The 17,257-nt window shown below is 43.9% G+C and overlaps 1 protein-coding gene across 3 annotated transcripts in view; it reads right to left on the bottom strand.

The window, feature by feature from the left end:
- ZEB1 (zinc finger E-box binding homeobox 1) overlaps nucleotides 1-17,257 on the bottom strand; it is a 266,389-nt gene that overhangs the window by 142,254 nt on the left and 106,878 nt on the right. For all 3 annotated transcript variants that reach the window (XM_033931481.1, XM_033931483.1, XM_033931482.1), the window contains exon 2: nucleotides 869-1,051. In XM_033931481.1, the coding sequence (XP_033787372.1) occupies nucleotides 869-1,051 (183 nt within the window). The remainder of the gene's footprint in view (nucleotides 1-868; nucleotides 1,052-17,257) is intronic.

Raw genomic sequence — 17,257 nt, 5'->3', positions numbered from 1 at the left:
CTTGAGTACCTGAATAAATTCATATAAACCGTTCTGAGCTCCCCTCGGAGAACAGTATAGAAAACTGAATAAATAAATAAAATTTCTCAAAGAACTCTGGAGAAGTTTCCACAGAGATTTGTCTGTTTGGAACAGGACACTGGGCTTGATTGACCTTCAGTCAGTCCCAGTATGGCAACTCTTGTGTTCTTACTCAAGTTAGAACACTATGGGCTCCTTTTATGAAGCTGCGTTAGCGGCTTTATCGCACGCACATTTTTAGCGCTCGCTAACCCCTGTGCTAGCCGAAAAACTACCGCCTGCTCAAGAGGAGGCGGTAGCGGCTAGCGCAGCTGTCAAATTAGCGCGCGCTATTACGCACGTTAAGCCGCTAACGCGGCTTCGTAAAAGGAGCCCTATGTGATCATCTTACAGTAGCTAAGAAGGTAGAAAAAGCAAAAGCAATAGCAAGGATGTGTGGGGTGTGTAAGAGGAATGGCCAGCAGTAAAAAAGCGGCAGATAATGCCTCTGTAGAAAAACGTTTCTGGTGAGACCTCTTTTGGGCCCTTTTATAAAGCTATAATAAGTGATTCTCCTGCGGCAAATGTACCAATTCCTATGGGTTTCAATGCATTTGCCGTGGGAGAATCATTACTGCAGCTTTGTTAACAGGGCTCTTAGAGAGTCAGGTGCAATTCTGGAGACCACATCTCCAAAAAGATATAATGGAATTAAACTGTCAGATGTCACCCATTTGTTAGGGCCCACAATCTTGTTCGTCCTTTGAGAATAAATTTTATTCTGTTCCTTCCATTTGTACATTTAAAGAGTTTACAGGTTCTCTTTTGCATCAGACATACATTACAGGAACAAAAATATAAAGATTACCTTCATCTTCCCAACATTGTTCGTTAGCTTCTGTTAATACTGTATGGTCTGTTGGCAAGTCATCGTCTGGCACACTCGCATCACAATCTGCTGCATCTGTAATACTTTCTTCTTCTACGATATGCAATTTGTCTTCATCGTCTGAATCTGAATTTGTTTCCGTCACGTTATTGTAATTGGTAACTGTGGGAAAACAAAACAAATGCCTGTTGTAGATTTTATTTGCACTATGGATAATGCAATGAATTAAAAAATATCACATCAAGGGAGGGACGTCATCAACGGGTGCTAACCAAAGTTAGTGCACACTAAACGCTAAAGAAGTCTATTATATTCCTATGGGCGTCTTTAATGGTTAATGTGCACTATTAAGGTAATGCCAATTGGTTAGATTAATTCCCTTCCCCCCAAAGTGAGCTTGTTTTAACATGATGAAAAGAATAATGCCAGAAAGCTGGTTCAAATAAAGGATAAAATTCAGTTATTTCCACAAATGGACTTCTAAAAATTGTTCACCTAATATGTTAGTACAAATTGTGTACAGTACATGGTTTACATATACAAATTTATGCTCAAATAGCAAGTGTAAATATTTGTACATAATTCCTACAACAAAAATCTAGCAAAGTTCATATTATATATGTATGTGATTTTCATTAATGCAGGCAGTTAGAAAATTACTCCTGAAATGGTCACCTTATTTTTGTTGACTCTTATTTATATTAACTAAAATCCTCGTCATGCCATTTTCTACATTCAAATTAACTATTTATTTTCCAGACTCAATATCTGATAAACCTCAAGACAGATAAAACACAAAAGACTTTCAAAAGATCCAGAAAAGGTTCAACAACTTAATTCCATTTCCTTTGTGACTGCTAGAAACTAGTCAAGAATTTGATTCATCTTGGTTTTGTTTCCACCTTTCTATCCTTCGGAATGCTAGAAAGCCCTATAAATCAGAATGTCCCCTTACTCCTTATCTTAAAGAAAGGACATGAACATCTTAAATAGGATAGTCAGTAAACCATCCGTAACTACTGGAATGACAGCATTAATCGTACCTGAAAAGAAAAATTGTTATCCTATTCAGGTACAATTAATGTAGTCATTCCTCTGACAACGTTATTAAGGACATCTACTCAATTATGCTGCAGGTTAGTAACTTAGTAGATGACAGCAGATAAAGACCCCGAATGGTCCATCTAGTCTGCCCAACCTGATTCAATCTAAAAATTTGTTGGGTTTTTCTTCTTCTCCTTAGCTATTTCTGGGCAAGGATTTAAAGCTCTGCCAGGTACTGTTCTTAGTTTCCAACTACTGAAATCTCCGTCAAAGCTCACTCCAGTCCATCTACACCCTCCCAGCCATTGAAGTCCTCCCCAGCCCATCTTCTCCCTAACAGCCATATACAGACACAGACCGTGCAAGTCTGCCCAGTATTGGCCTTAGTTCTTCAATATTTACTATTATTTTCAGATTCTAGATCCTCTGTGTTCATCCCAAGCTTTTTTGAACTCCGTCACCGTTTTCCTCTCCACCACCTCTCTCAGGAGCACATTCCAGACATCCACCACCCTCTCCGTAAAAAATAATTTCTTTACATTGCTTTTGAGACTACCACTCCTCAACCTCAAATTATGTCCTCTGGTTTTACCATTTTCCTTTCTCTGGAAAAGATTTTGTTCTACGTTAATACCTTTCAAATATTTGAATCATATCTCTCCTGTTCCTCCTTTCCTCTAGGATATACGTATTCAGGGCTTCCAGTCTTTCCTCATACGTCTTTTGTCACAAACCTATCATTTTCGATGCCCTCCTCTGGACCGTTTCAAGCCTTTTTGTGTCTTTCACCAGTTACGGTCTCCAAAACTGAACACAATACTCCAAGTGGGGCCTCACCAACAACCTGTACAGGGGCATCAACACCTTCATTCTTCTACTGGTTACGCCTCTCTTTATACAGCCCAGCATCCTTCTGACAGCAGCCACCGCCTTATCACACTGTTTTTTTGCCTTTAGATCTTTGGACACTATCACCCCAAGGTCCCTCTCCCCATCCGTGCATATCAGCCTCTCCCCCCCAGCATATACGGCTCCTTCCAATTATTAATCCCCAAATGCATTACTCTGCATTTCTTTGCATTGAATTTTAGTTGCCAGATTTTAGACTATTCCTCTAAATTTTGTAGATCCTATTTCATGTTTTCCACTCCCTCCTCAATGTCTACTGTTACAAATTTTGGTATCATCTGCAAAAAGGCAAACTTTTCCTTCTAACCCTTCAGCAATGTCACTCACAAACATATTGAACAGGATCGGCCCCAGCACCAAACCTGAGGGACTCCACTACTCACCTTTCCTTCCTACAAGCTACTTCCATTAACCATCACCCTCTGGCATCTGTCTGTCAACCAGTTTCTAATCCAGTTCTCCATTTTGGGTCTCAACTTCAGCCCTTCAAGTTTGTTATTATTTAATCAATTGCAAATAGGAAACAAAGGTCCTTATTCTAGAAGTTTCATTCATGTTTTCAACCAGGATGGATAAAAACAATGAATTAATTTTTTTTTTTTTTTTAATAAAATGCTTTTTTCAGGAAAAAAAAAAAATCTATCTAAAGGACCAATTAAAGTATATGCTGGTATAAAATACATTATCTAAAGATAGTTTTCTATTTAAGATACATTATAGTCCAAAAGTTAATCATGAAATAAGGATTAGTTTTTGATTATGTATCATGAAGTTGTATATTCATGCAATGTTTGGATTTTTTAGTAAGTGAATTCCATTAAACCATTCATGTCACAAGCAATTTTTCTATCTAGAAATCATCACAGATGCTTAGTTTTGCATTTCTCAAAACTGACTTTGTGTTTGCAGAGATAACACACTTCTTCACAGCAAAATTGTTATAAAATAAAGTTAAGCAAAAGACCTTAGCCCTGTTGTTCCTTTGTAAATCTATATATACTGAATTAAACTCTTACTTCTGAAGTGCTGTTTATATATCTAGGGTTGCCACATTTCCTCTTTGAAAAAAAAAAAGAGCATGCCTGGCCTCGCCTGTTCCGCACCTCTGCCCTGTTCCTCCCCCAGTCCTGTCCACACACGAACCTCCTTGAGCTCAAAGGCTTCATTTGGAAGCCTTTGTGCATGCATGATCATCAATACTGACGTCACATACATGCAAGCATGTGTATGACATCATCACGGTGCTGGCCGCACATGTGCAAAGGCTTCCAGATGCGACCGAGCTCAGGATTTCCAAAACCCAGACAGACTGCCTGTTTTGGAAACCCCTCCGGGTGCCTGGACAGACCTCTAAAAAAAGGACATGTCTGGGTTTTCCTGGACGTATGGTAACCCTATATATATCTGCATAAGAAGCTAAATGTAAGGAGGGAGGGGCAAGCAGTAAAAATGAAAATGAAACCTTTTGAGTACAATACTTCACAAGTCTTGGGATCTTTGTGTGTATAGCCAGAGGTTTATCATATTTTTCTCTCCTTGGAGGAGAAAACCTATAAAGGCAACAGGCTGTGAGAGAGACCCAGTTTGGGAATATTTAAATCAGTGGTCTCAAACTCAAATCCTTTGCAGAGCCACATTTTGGATTTGTAGGTACTTGGAGGGCCGCAGAAAAAATAGTTAATGTCTTATTAAAGAAATGACATTTTTGCATTAGGTAAAACTCTCTATAGTTTATAAATCTTTCCTTTTGGTTAAGTCTTAATAATAAGATTGTCATTTATACTTTTATTTTACTTTTGTGATTATGATAAACATACCGAGGGCCTCAAAATAGTATCTGGCGGGCCGCATTTGGCCCCCGGGCTGCGAGTTTGAGACCACTGATTTAAATGAAGTTCCTCTATCTATCGGTAAGGCAGAATGAGTGCAAAATGCAAACACTACAACAAAGAAATGTAAGGCCTGGTGGCTCAAATGAGAATGACTTGTTCCAAATACTATTACGCAAAGAGTAGAAGTTCATCTATACTGTACATAGAGGACTGTAGCCTTCCTGGGCCTCAATCACGAGGCAGAATGGCCCGCAGCATGAGTAGCAAACAGTATTATGATTGGCTGGGAGGAGTCACATGATAGATTTAAAACTAGCAGCAAACCACAGTTCCCACTAACGTACTGTAGATTGGAGTCCCTAGAATGGCTTCTGCCAAGTGATAAGTACATTGCTTATTTATTTATTTATTTAATGTTTCGATGAAATGTGTATGAACTTATATAGCATCTGTAAATGGAATCTAAAAAGGAAATACAGTACATTGTAGTATGTTTTCTGGTCCTCCTAGGCATTGCTCTCCCTGACGACAACAACTATGAAACCCAACTTGGGTTGGAGGGAAGTTATATACTAAAGAGACACGAGTAAAACATTTGAGAACTCACATGACAAGGATTTCAACAAGATAAGTACTGTTTTGAAAATGTTTTAAATGATTCAAGTTTGCATTAAAAACTGCAAGATAATTACAGGCAGTAGTTTGTTTCAGTCACGTGTGAGTGGCCATTTATAGTAGTAACGGCCATCATCATTGTGTTTACGACTTATGGAAGGAAAGGAACAGTAAAGCGCAATGATGGTTCCTAAACTTTCGTGGGCAGAACTGCATTAGTAATGACTTGGTAGAGGCACTGAGCACTTTACATTTATTTATTTATTAATATTTTTATATTTATCACATAGTCATAGGGCATATGTGGTAAATCACATAAAACAGATATACAAAAACAAAATAAAAATAAAAGTGGCATTAGCATTAGGTAGAAAGATAAGAAATTGACCATACATGTTAATAAAAATCAAAGAGAAAAGTAATATACACACGTAAAAGACATTAATTAACATAGTGGTCGATACAAAAGAGGCTGATATAAAACAAATGCAATAAATATCTCCAAGAGATTGATAAGGAACCATAAAACCCTTTACATTAAATAAAAAGCATAGAATAAAGAAAATACATAGTAACAGCCATGAGATACTACTATAGATCAGGGTTTCTTAATGCACGGTACACATACCCCAGGGGGTACGTGGGCTGCTTGTTGGGGGTATGCGAGCTGACTGCCCCCCCACCCCATGTCTCCTTGCCGCCACTCGCACGCTACATTTACATATAGCCCCGCTGGTGCCGCAACAAAGGGAAAGGCCAGGTGCATGTCCACTTACCCCCCCCCCCTCCCCGACATCAATTCTGATGTCGGAGAGAAGGTCCAGGCCAGCCAATCCCAGACCTTCTCTCGGACATCAGAATTGATGTTGATGGGAAGGCTTGTGGGAACGTGCCTTGCCCTTCCCTTCGTTGCGGCACCAGCGGGGCTGTAAGTAAATGTAGCAGGCGAGTGGATGAGGGATTGATGGGCGGGAAGGGAGCAAACGGACAGGCGGCGGACCAGGAGGGGGAGGAGGAATCGGCAGTGGGTCAGCTTGGGGGCAGGCAGGCAGGGGCGCGGCTTCGAGGGAAGGCGGGAAGTAATTAAATGCAGCTGGTGCATGACGAATTGCGGCGGGTCGGCTTGGGGGAACAGGCAGGCTTCTGCGCGGCTTCAATGGAAGGAAGGAAGGGGGCACTAAGGACATAGGAAGGAAGCACCGGGGGCACTAAAGACAAAAAAGGGAGGGAGGGAAAAGAAAGGGACAACTGTTGGCCCTGAGTGCAGAAAGAAAAAAGGCTGCACAGTCAGAAGGAAGTGCAAACAGGGACTCATGAAATCACCAGACAGCAAAGGTAGGAAAAATGATTTTATTTTCAATTTAGTGATCAAAATGTGTCAATTTTGAGAATTTATATCTGCTGTCTATATTTTGCACTATATTTGTCTATTTTTCTATAGTTGTTACTGAGGTGACATTGCATATTTTAAAGTCATCTGCCTTGACATCTTTGAAAAAGCCCAAATATAAATAATAATTAACATTTTCTTTGCGTTTTTTTAAATTTTATGGTTACCATTATGTATTAATAAGATTATATTGTGTGTATATGGAAAATGGATGGAAGAAATTGCATTACAATTAGTATTATAGCTGTTATTATTATTATTATCATTATGGGGGTGGAGTCAGGGGCGGAGTTTGGGACGGAGTTTGGGGCAGAGTTTGGCTGGGGGTACTCAGTTGGTATTTCTTAGGCTTAGGGGGTACTTAGGTTGAGAAATACTGCTATAGATCAGTGTTCAACCTTTTGACACCTATGGACCGGCAGAAATAAAATAATTATTTTGTGGACCGGCACCGGTCCACAGATCGGCATTTGAAGAACACTGGGCTAAGTCATGGGCCAGACCCCCGCCCCCATAATAGTACTAATTGTAACACCATTTTTTTCCCATTCATTTTTCATATATACACACACAATATAATCTTATTAACAGCACATAATGGTTAACCACAAAATTAAACTACACAAAGCACACTGCATTCTTCTCAACATTCATTCCTACCAGAAAACAGATAACTCCATCCAAATACAGGACCAAAAAGCACAGTTACTTACCGTAACAGGTGTTATCCAGGGACAGCAGGCAGATATTCTCACTGATGGGCAACGGTACCGACAGAGCTCCGGTACGGATACTTCAAGAACTTGAAAAAGCTCTTGACGCCTGCACCGCGCATGCGTGAATGACTTCCCGCCCGACGTAGGTGCGCGGTCCCTCGGTTAAGATAAGCCAGCTAAGAAGCCAACCCGGGGAGGTGGGTGGGTTGTGAGAATATCTGCCTGCTGTCCCTGGATAACACCTGTTACAGTAAGTAACTGTGCTTTATCCCAAGACATGCAGGCAGCATATTCTCACTGATGGGTGACCTCCAAGTTAACAGAGATGGGATGGTGGGAAAGTTGGCCAAAGAAATACAATTGGAAAACATAATGGCTGAAGTGCCCATCCCATCTGGAGAAAAAAAATAGACAATAGTGAGAAAAGAAGGAATGAACTGAGGACCAAGTGGCAGCTGTACAGAATTCCGCAGTAATGTAACTATAAGGAAAAACAACAAAAGCTGCCAGAACTCGAACTTAAGGTCTGGGACACGATATCCTTGTGCCAAGCCAGTCTGAGTAAAGAAGAACGAGAGGGAGGCAATCAGCCAAACGAAAATCGTTCCCATGAAGATAAGATATCCAAACTGAGTTGAATCAAAAGAAAAAGTTGGAATAAAATCACTGTGGCTCCAACCTGCATAACAAGGAGGACAAAAAAACGCTTATAGGACAAAACATATAAAGCCAGGATCCTTGTAGGGAAAAATGAGGTGCAGGAAACAACACAGACAGAAGAACTGGCTGAGCGAAATGAAAATAGTAGAAGGTACTGTGGATATGAACACAGAATCACCTTGGCTTGATGAAAGACTGATAAGGATGAAGCTGCTAGCAGGGCATGAACACTCACTGATCCCCCTGGAAGAGGTGAGAGACATAAGGAAAAACCATTTTCCAGGTAATAAACTCAAGTGGAGATGAATCCATTGATACAAATGGTAGCATCAACAAGCAGGAAAGAACCAGAGGAATAGTCCAGACGACAAAAGAAGGAATGAGGTGTGGTTACTGTGACAAACCTGTGGCCAGCTTTGTCCCTGTAAGGGATAAAAGCAAAACACGGTCCCTGGTCAGAAGGGCTGACCAGGTTAAAAGTAAAAGTTTGGTTTTGGCTGACTACCCCTCAGACAGTGAGGTAGAGCAGGAGAGGCAGGAACATAGATACATCCAGCAGAGAGCGCCATCTCAGGACAGGTACCCTAGAAAGCCTGAGAGGACTCTTATTGAGAAGTGGAGTCCTAGGGCTGGAAGGTATGCTCATTACCAGCCTAGGAGAAACCTGAGTTATTTCCCTAGGGATTTCCTGCCTAACACAGCTGCTCTGAGGAGAGAGGGGTGGGGCTTTAACCAACATAAAAACAGAGTATGGAATCTCAGTAGGGGGAGCAGGGAAAGCCGGGACGAAGCTAGGGCTAACGAGCTCAGGCAGCGGCAGGAGAGACAGCAGAGCTTGGAGGCAGATGAGGGGAGAAGTCTCTCTCCTCCAGCCCGCAGCAGTGAGGACGTGGAGATGACAGAGGACTACCTCAACTCCACCCCAGAGGCTGCTGAGCAGGCAGAGGCTATGGACGTTGCTGAGCCATTGCTGGAAGCTAGCCATTTCCCCACTGACATGGAGGTTAGTTGTTAAGGGGAAGGAAGCAAGGCTGTGCTTCTGCTGTCTCCCGTAACCCAAGCCCAGCTGACAGAGATTAGGAGAAGAGCAGGGAAATCTCTCCGCTACTCTGTATGACTGCCCGGAGAGCTTTGTTTAGTCAAGGAACTTTATCTGTAGGGGTGTGAAAATTCCGTGGGAAAAACCCAAGTAAAGTTCACAGCTTATATAATGCCTTACTGTGTTCCGTCGGCCAGGAAGCCCAGCTGATTATAACGAGCTGTGAAGCCTGCTCTGCAAGCCTGTCCGTGTCTCAGCTAGGTAAGCTGAAACGTTTAAGAAATTCAGTACTAGGTTTTGAAACTGTAATTACTCTGGCTGTAGTCACAAGGGGTGCCAAGTTTGAAAGTTTTATTTTCCTGATATTTTTAATTTGCCTTTTTCCCTGGTGAAGAGGACTGTAGTTAAACTGGAAAGTCCAGGATATTGAACTGTATGTGGCATTTATAGCAAGCCATTCTGACAACTGCAAGTTATTTGGTATTTTATAATTTTTGCCATGACATACGGGTGGCTGATGGTATTCAGACCCCGGGTTCAATAAAGCTCAAGAACATTCTTTTGTAACAAGACTTACCTGTGTGGTCTTCTCTTTATAAGTTACTCTCAGTGTGGCCTGGCAGACTAGGCAGGCGCCTAGGTTTGTTCTACCCTGAAAAGCCTTCCTCCAACCTGAGGAGGCCACGCCGACAGGCCAGAACTAAACACACTTAGTCCCTCTGCTGATTAGAGTAAGGGATAAGTGTGTCACATTACACACATGAAAACCCCTGTCATGAGCCTGGGAACCAGAGAAGAAATCAGAAAGAGGTCACTCCTCGACAGATCAAGGGAAAAAAAGCAATAGCATTAAAAAGAAGTCTGACAGTTATAGACTCGAGACTAGAATCAAACAAAGAAAAAATACCACCGGTTAGGAAGGTGGAAACAGGCAGAGAAAAAGACACCAGGAAAGAAAACAAAACCACTTTTGATATCAACAAGGGCAAGTGTCCTGGCAGAAATCAATAAACGGGCTGAAAAAGATGTAAATGAAACGGACGCAGCCCCAAAGAAAAAAACCAATGAAGATTGGAAGAAATCAAAGAGTCCTGAGTCGGAGTGAACCGAGCAGAAAAATGAGAAAAAGAAAGGGCTCCCAAAATTTGAGTGGACAAAGAAGGGAGAACTCATGTTGACTGGGTCACCATGCATCATGGTGATAATAGCTCTCGTGAGCTTGATGAAAAAGTCCAACAGGAGAAGAAGCGAAGGGAATGCATATAAAAATATGCTTGCCAAATCCAGAAGAAAAAGAACCGTTGCCAGACGATGAAAAATCCTGGAGTAAAAGGATTAAAGAATTCTGCTGAAATTGGCTGCTAGAAAATTCAGCTCCCCATGAATAGTAGCAAGAGCAGATGGCCAATCGTCTCCAAGGTCACAAAAACAGGGTCTCCTGACATAACAGGAGAGAGCCCTAGACTCCTTGCTCAATTACATGTAGTGTAAAACCCCTGAATTGACTGTGCAAGGAAGGAGGACTTGAGGACAGAGTAAATGATAAAAATCATGAGGTCCGAAAAATATCATTAGAAAAATTTGGGAAAAAATGGGAAAAATCTGATGCCTGGCAGTCGAAAGACCCTGAGGCTGTAGAACGCCCATATGAACCCCCCAGCAAGCATGAAGACTATGAAAGGAAGTAACAAATAGAAAAGGGAACCTCTATAGAGACTAGAACAGATCAAAGATATACAAGTTTTGAGAGACAGCCCTAGCCTATTACCAGTGGAAAACAAAAGACCACTGAGGAGAACAAGAATGTAGGCCGACCCATGATATAACAGAGACAGGAGAATGCCTGTTGTTCAAAAGGAACAACATTTGGAAGATTGAAACCAATCTGAAAAAGAAACACTCTCAGGAGAGTGGAATCAAGAAGTACCCCAAAGAAACACAGACATGAATACGGGTACTGAAAAAACAACCGAGTAAAAAAACGGATGTTCAAAAAATGGAAAAACAAGAAGGCCTTATAATTGAATAGATGTGGCCAGCACAATTGACACACCCTGAATAATCTGGGAAGAAAAAAAACAAAACTGGTATGAATTGGAGCCTGTAGCGGCTCCCCGGAAAATCAGAAAGCAGAGCCATGAGGTCTGAAATCCAGAAAAAAAACAGTCATACAGTGGCTCGACAATTAAGAGAAAGACCAGTAATTGAAGAGAACCCTTGAAGGATTAGCAGGAGAAACAGGAAGGCTGCCTAAGATCCCACGCAGACTCTCAAAAGAAAACAGAGTCTGAGAGCAGGAGAAAAAGATTAATGAATAAAGCCTCCAGATGAAGAAAACTCGGAGAGCCTAGGCTCGTAGGAGTACAGGAAGACTGAGAAGAGAGCCATCGTGACAGTGAAAACTGCTACACAGATGCAGCCAGAGAAAACTCACCAAGTCCATAATGCAGAGGAAACATGTTCCAGCACAGACCCCTGAACACGTCCCCAAATGAGACATATGCAATAACTTGACCTGTTGAGTAATGATAAAGACACACACTCAGATGGAGACCAGATCCGTAAAAAACAGATCTGCAAAAAACAGGTACTCAAATGAAAAAGCAGCTACATGGAATGTGTACACCAACAAATGCCAAGGAAACTATTCAGGCAGTAGGGGAATCCAGGAAGCTGGTTTGGCTAATTGGACCCCAACCTTGTCCACTCTGCCCAGAAAGACAGAGGACGACACATTAGTCGTGAGGAGGAACTCTACCAGGAAGGAAACAAAGACACATGGGAACTACTTCATAGGATGTGCCAAAAAGTCCCCACAGAGATCCAGGAAAGGAAGCAAACCACCCTGGAGGAGATAAGGACAAGGAAGGAAAATAAATTCTGTAGGGAAAGAAATGACTGTACAAAGTCAGCTCCTACAGGAATGCATTTACAGAAACTACCCTAATGGTGTAATGATGCAACTTCTCTGGCTCGGCCCAAAACTGGACCAACTGCCCACCTCCATCTCACTGTCCTCGGGCTCCACTTTACATCTGGAATATTCAAGTAAAGTTCTGGGAGTCATCATTGACTCTACACTTTCCCTCAACGATCACCTCAACTCCCTAGTAAAAAAATGTTTCTTCAGCCTCCACATGCTACGGAAAGTGAGATCCTGCTTCCATCAAAAACATTTTGCCGTCCTAGTGCAATCCATCATCCTTGCCAGACTGGATTACTGAAACTCTATCTACCTAAGCCTAACAAAGAAAAACCTTCAAAGACTCCAGCGGATTCAGAATACCGCTGCCAAGCTTATCTTCGCAAAAAGCAAATTCGACCATGTCTCACCGCTTCTGTCCAAGCTCCACTGGCTGCCGATAATCTCTAGAGTCCACTTCAAATGTGCCTGCCTCACTTTCAAGATCCTACACGGCATCTTCTCTCCCCTCATCCCTCTCGCTTGGAACTCCTCCAACCCCAATTCCACCAGATCCACCCAAAAAATGAAACTTTCCTTTCCCTCGCTAAAAGGCGTTTCCCTTGTAGGAAAACTCGGTTCCTCTCTCCATTTCAGATTCACTGAGCTCTGGAACAACCTTACCTCCCCTCTCAGGATTCAGAGCTCTCTCCAACTCTTCCGTAAACATCTGAAAACCTGGTTATTCTCAAAAACGTAATTCCTCCTCCCTTCTGATCATCTTAGTCCTCTAAATCTTTTCTCCTCTTTTTGCCCCCACTGGAGTTCCTTTCTACCCTAACTCTTGTTAACCGCGTCGAGCTTTACAAATGTAGAGATGATGCGGTATTCAAACCTAAGGTTTAGATTAGATTAGGTTTAGAATGATGAAGGCTTTGCAAACCCCACTCAAAGGGAAAAAAAACACATGTGAGGAAGAAGCACCCACCACTTCAGAGAGAGATGGGGCGTAATTCTAAAAGGAACCCCAAGCCTCTCAGTCAAAGCCAAGACCATCAAGGGGTCGAAGCTGAAGGCTGAATAAAGCTTGAGGACTGCAAAGCCGTCCCATACCAGAACAATACCGACACCAGTAACAGTAACAACAACTGGTGTCATGGGAAGGGAGTCGTGAAAAGCAGAGAAGACTCAAGTGAAAAAGTCCCCGGAATCAAAAGACTCAACCGGGCAGCACTAGAAGAGACAATGTCAACAGAGCTGAAAACCCAAACAACTGGAACCACAGTTGAACATGTCAATGTCGACAAGAACATCCGACATCGGCCTGGAAATTGACATGGACTGCAACATCGAGCAGACATGACGACAGTAATACGACATCGAGAAAGATGTCAACATTGAACAGGGAGGTCGACATCAAATAGAAACGTCGACATCACCGACAGGAACAGTGAAAACATGCCAAAGCCGACGGAAATCGTGGCATGAAAGAAAACACTGATAAAAATGAAGAGCCAGTACCCATGGATACAATGCCGGTACCAAGGTGCAACACCCCATAGATGAAAAAAGCTGGTATCAGGGCACACAGCACCCCTGGAGCAGACGGGAAAAGACACTGGCACCTTTGGTCCATGACCGGTACCTATGGTGTCATTCCCAAGCAGAGAGAAAAGGACACTAGTACCGTTGCCGATGGTCGTGCCCCAACAAGGGTAAAAAGATGCCGGTACCATTGGGCCATGACTGATACTAATGACGTGAAGCCCCAGCAAAGAGTAAAGACACCGGCCGCCAGGGGCCATGACCAAAACCATCGGTGTCGCCCCTGGAGGAGAAAGAAAAGAACCCCGGTACCCTTGGTCCCCGACCGGTACCAATGGGGTTGTTCCGGAGCAGAAAGAAAAGAACACCGGTACCCTCGGTCCATGACCGGTACCATAGGAGTGGCTCCGGAAGAGAAGAAAGAAAAGGACAGCGGTACCTTTGGCTTATGATCGGTACCATCGGTGCCACTCCACACTTCGAAGATGAACATGCAAATATCAAGACAGTCATCGACGTCGAAGCAGAGCCAGAGATAGGTCGGCAGAATTAGACTCACTGCTACAACGAAGTCTAAAGGATAAAACCAACTTACCAAAGAAGAAATATCAGAAGCGGTGCGGATCGGAGAAGTGGTGCCGGAAGTACGCTGGGTACCGGAGCACTGGCGACATCTTGTGCCCGATTGCTGGTACTGGCGTCGACTGGTGCCAGATTCCTGGTGGCGTTGACGGGAAGCTGTTTCTGGAGAAGACAAATGAAAATGCGCTGGAGAGGAAAAAAGCAAGGGAAGAAAAAATGGTAAGGCCGAGGTCCCGCAATTGCCAAAATAACAGGAGGATGTCAGTGAAGACAAGTTCCACCACAAAACAACTGTGTGGAGGAAAAATGGGCAGGAAAAACCAGCCCGGGACAAGAGCCATGCAGAGGAAAGAAAACAAAATGGCGATTCATAAAGCTCCACTAGGCCCAACCGACAACAGGAAAAGAAAAAAATAAAGTCTAATTAAACTTTTTTTTTTTTTTTTTTTAGAATGAACCTATCAACGAAAGAAAAGAAGAAACTGACAAAAAGTCAGTAAAAACGCGAAAGCGGGAAGGCAGCGAAATAAAAAATTTTCAACAACCGTTGAAACGCGACTTCTTAGCTCCGCGGAAACTAAGAAACTGAGGGACCGTGCGCCTACGTCAGGTGGGAAGGCACTCGCGCATGCGCGGTGCGGGCGTCAAAAGCTTTTTCAAGCTCTTTAAGTGCCATCACCCATCAGTGATAATATGCTGCCTGCTTGTCCTGGGATAAACTAAAAGTACTAATATATACAAACGAAATCCTAAGATTTAAGACTCTGCATGCAGTACAAACCCAGAGAAAAAGAAACAAATATTTCTTCCTGAACAGTGCAAAATACAGACAGCAGATGTAGATTCTCAAAATTGACACAATTCAATCACTAAATTTAAAACTAAAATCATTCCCCCTATCTTTGTTGTCTCCCTCCCTCCCTCCATGCTGTGCCGTACCTTCTGGCCTGCTCCTGCCTGGCCATTTTATGCCGCTCCCGGTGTTATCTTCGGGCCGGCTCCCTCTTCTGCATTGACGCAGTGCACAAAGATGCAGGCAGCGGCTCCTCGCGTGTCCCGTGCCTCACTGGAAAGCCTTCCTTCTGACATTGCAATGTCAGAGATAAGGCTTCCGGTTCAGGTGCAGGATGCACATAGGAGCTGCTGCCCATGGCTTTGTGCACTGAAGCACTGAGGAAGAGGGAGCCGGCCCTAAGATAACGCCGTATTGATCACACTGCAGACTGACGGCTGAAGAACACTGCTATAGATCATAAAAGTGGGACCATGCTTATTAAATAAAAACAGGATAGTGTATCACATGAAAGTTTGAATACAAAATATCATCAAAGATGCACAGACGAAAAGGAATAAACTAAAGATGCACATGTGTATAAAGTTGAAGTAGAGACCACTTATGGAAGAAAAGAGGAAACAGTGTGCAGAAACACGGCAGAATCCATGATCCTAAGAAAGGGATCTTGGCAGGATAGAGCCTGAAGTTCAGAAACCCTGCGGGCTGAAGTAATGGCTCCCAGGAAGACAGTCTTGACAGTGAGATTTATTAAGGATGCCTGCTCCAAGGGCCAAGGTGGATGAGCTAGAGACTGGAGAACCAGGTTGAGATTCCAAGTCAGACAGGTTAGCTGCAGTGGGGGCCGAAGACTCAGCGTGCCCCTCAAAAACTAAATGATATCCGGATGAGTGGTCAAGGAGCCTCTCAGAGGCTTGGGGACCCAGGCAGGAGAGCCCGGCAAACTGGTCCCTATGAGAAGCTACAGCCAGTCTATTCACCAGTCTATCCAGAAGGAACTCCAGTATCAGAGGTTTTTCTTGATGCACCATGCTTGACAATATCTCCAAGCTTTCGCATAGGCTCCAACAATAGACTTTTTTGCCATGGAGAATCGTGGCAATCACAGCCGAAGAATAGCTACTGTGGACTAAGGCCATGCACTCAATAGCCAGGCCGTAAGACCAAAGTGGTCTGGATTAGAGAATGACACGGTGAAAAAATTGGTCCCCGTCACCGCCCCGTCCCCGTCTCACCATCCTCTGCACCGCCCCGTCACCGTCATTCCCTTCACCGCCCCGTCACCGCCACTGCCACCCCATTCACCGCCCCGTCACCGCCACTGCAACCCCATTCACCGCCCCGTCACCGTCACCGCTGCATACATAAAAGCCTCAAACGGGTACGATTTTATATACTTTTCTAATATCTCCCCTATGTATCTGCCATTGCCCCCCCCTGTGTCCATATACCATCCCCATGGCATGTCCCCTTTTTGTCTCTGTCCCTATGCCCCATGCACATAATTTCCCCTCTTTCTGTTACCTTCCTGTGTCCAGATTTCCCCTATCTTCCTCTTCCATACCAGTGTGTCTCTTCTTTTCAACCCCATCTAGCTTTTTTCCCTCTTTCTTCCCCCCCCCCCCTGCTTCTAGCATCTGGCTCACCTGCCTGTCCTTCCCTTTCTTTCCTGCTGTGGGTTTTTCTTTCCGTTTTCATCACCTTGGCCCAGAATCCTTTTCCCTTTCACTCCCTCCTTACAGTCTGAGCCGGGAACACGGGTGATCGCACGGTCCTCGCAGCCCCCACCCGCCTGCCCAATCGATCCTAGTGTTTAGCCAGTTCTCTCCCTTCTCCTCACCTTAATTTGCAGGCTTTCTTTTTCAGCGACCTGCACGCTTTCCCAAAGAGCCGCACACGCGCGGCTGCTCAGTGTTCAATCTTCTGCTCTGCTGCAACTTCCTGTTTCCGGTTGCGTCAGAGCAGAAGATCGAAACTGAGCAGCAGCGGCTCTTTGATAGCGTGCGGGTCGCCGAAAAAGAAAATCTACAAACTAAGGTGAGGAGAAGGGAGAGAGCTGGCTAAACACTAGAATCGATTGGGCAGGCGGGTGTGAGCTGCGGGGACCGCGCGATCCTTCATGCCTCACTGCGGGGACAAGACCCATTCACCACCCCCGCGGGCGGTGAATGGCCTTGTCCCCTTCGCCGCAGCGACTGCTAGTTTTCTTCCCCGTTTTCGGTGGTGACCCGCGGCTAAAATGCGGTGGCCGCGGGTAAACCGCCACCGTGTCATTCTCTAGTCTGGATCTTTAAGTACAATTGGGCCCTGCATGAGAAGGCAAGGATGACAAGAAAGTCTG

Source organism: Geotrypetes seraphini, chromosome 2, assembly GCF_902459505.1.
Source record: "Geotrypetes seraphini chromosome 2, aGeoSer1.1, whole genome shotgun sequence".
Taxonomy (NCBI): Eukaryota; Metazoa; Chordata; class Amphibia; order Gymnophiona; family Dermophiidae; genus Geotrypetes; species Geotrypetes seraphini.
Note: the sequence above shows the minus strand (reverse complement) of the source record. Positions and strands in the feature narration are given on the sequence as shown.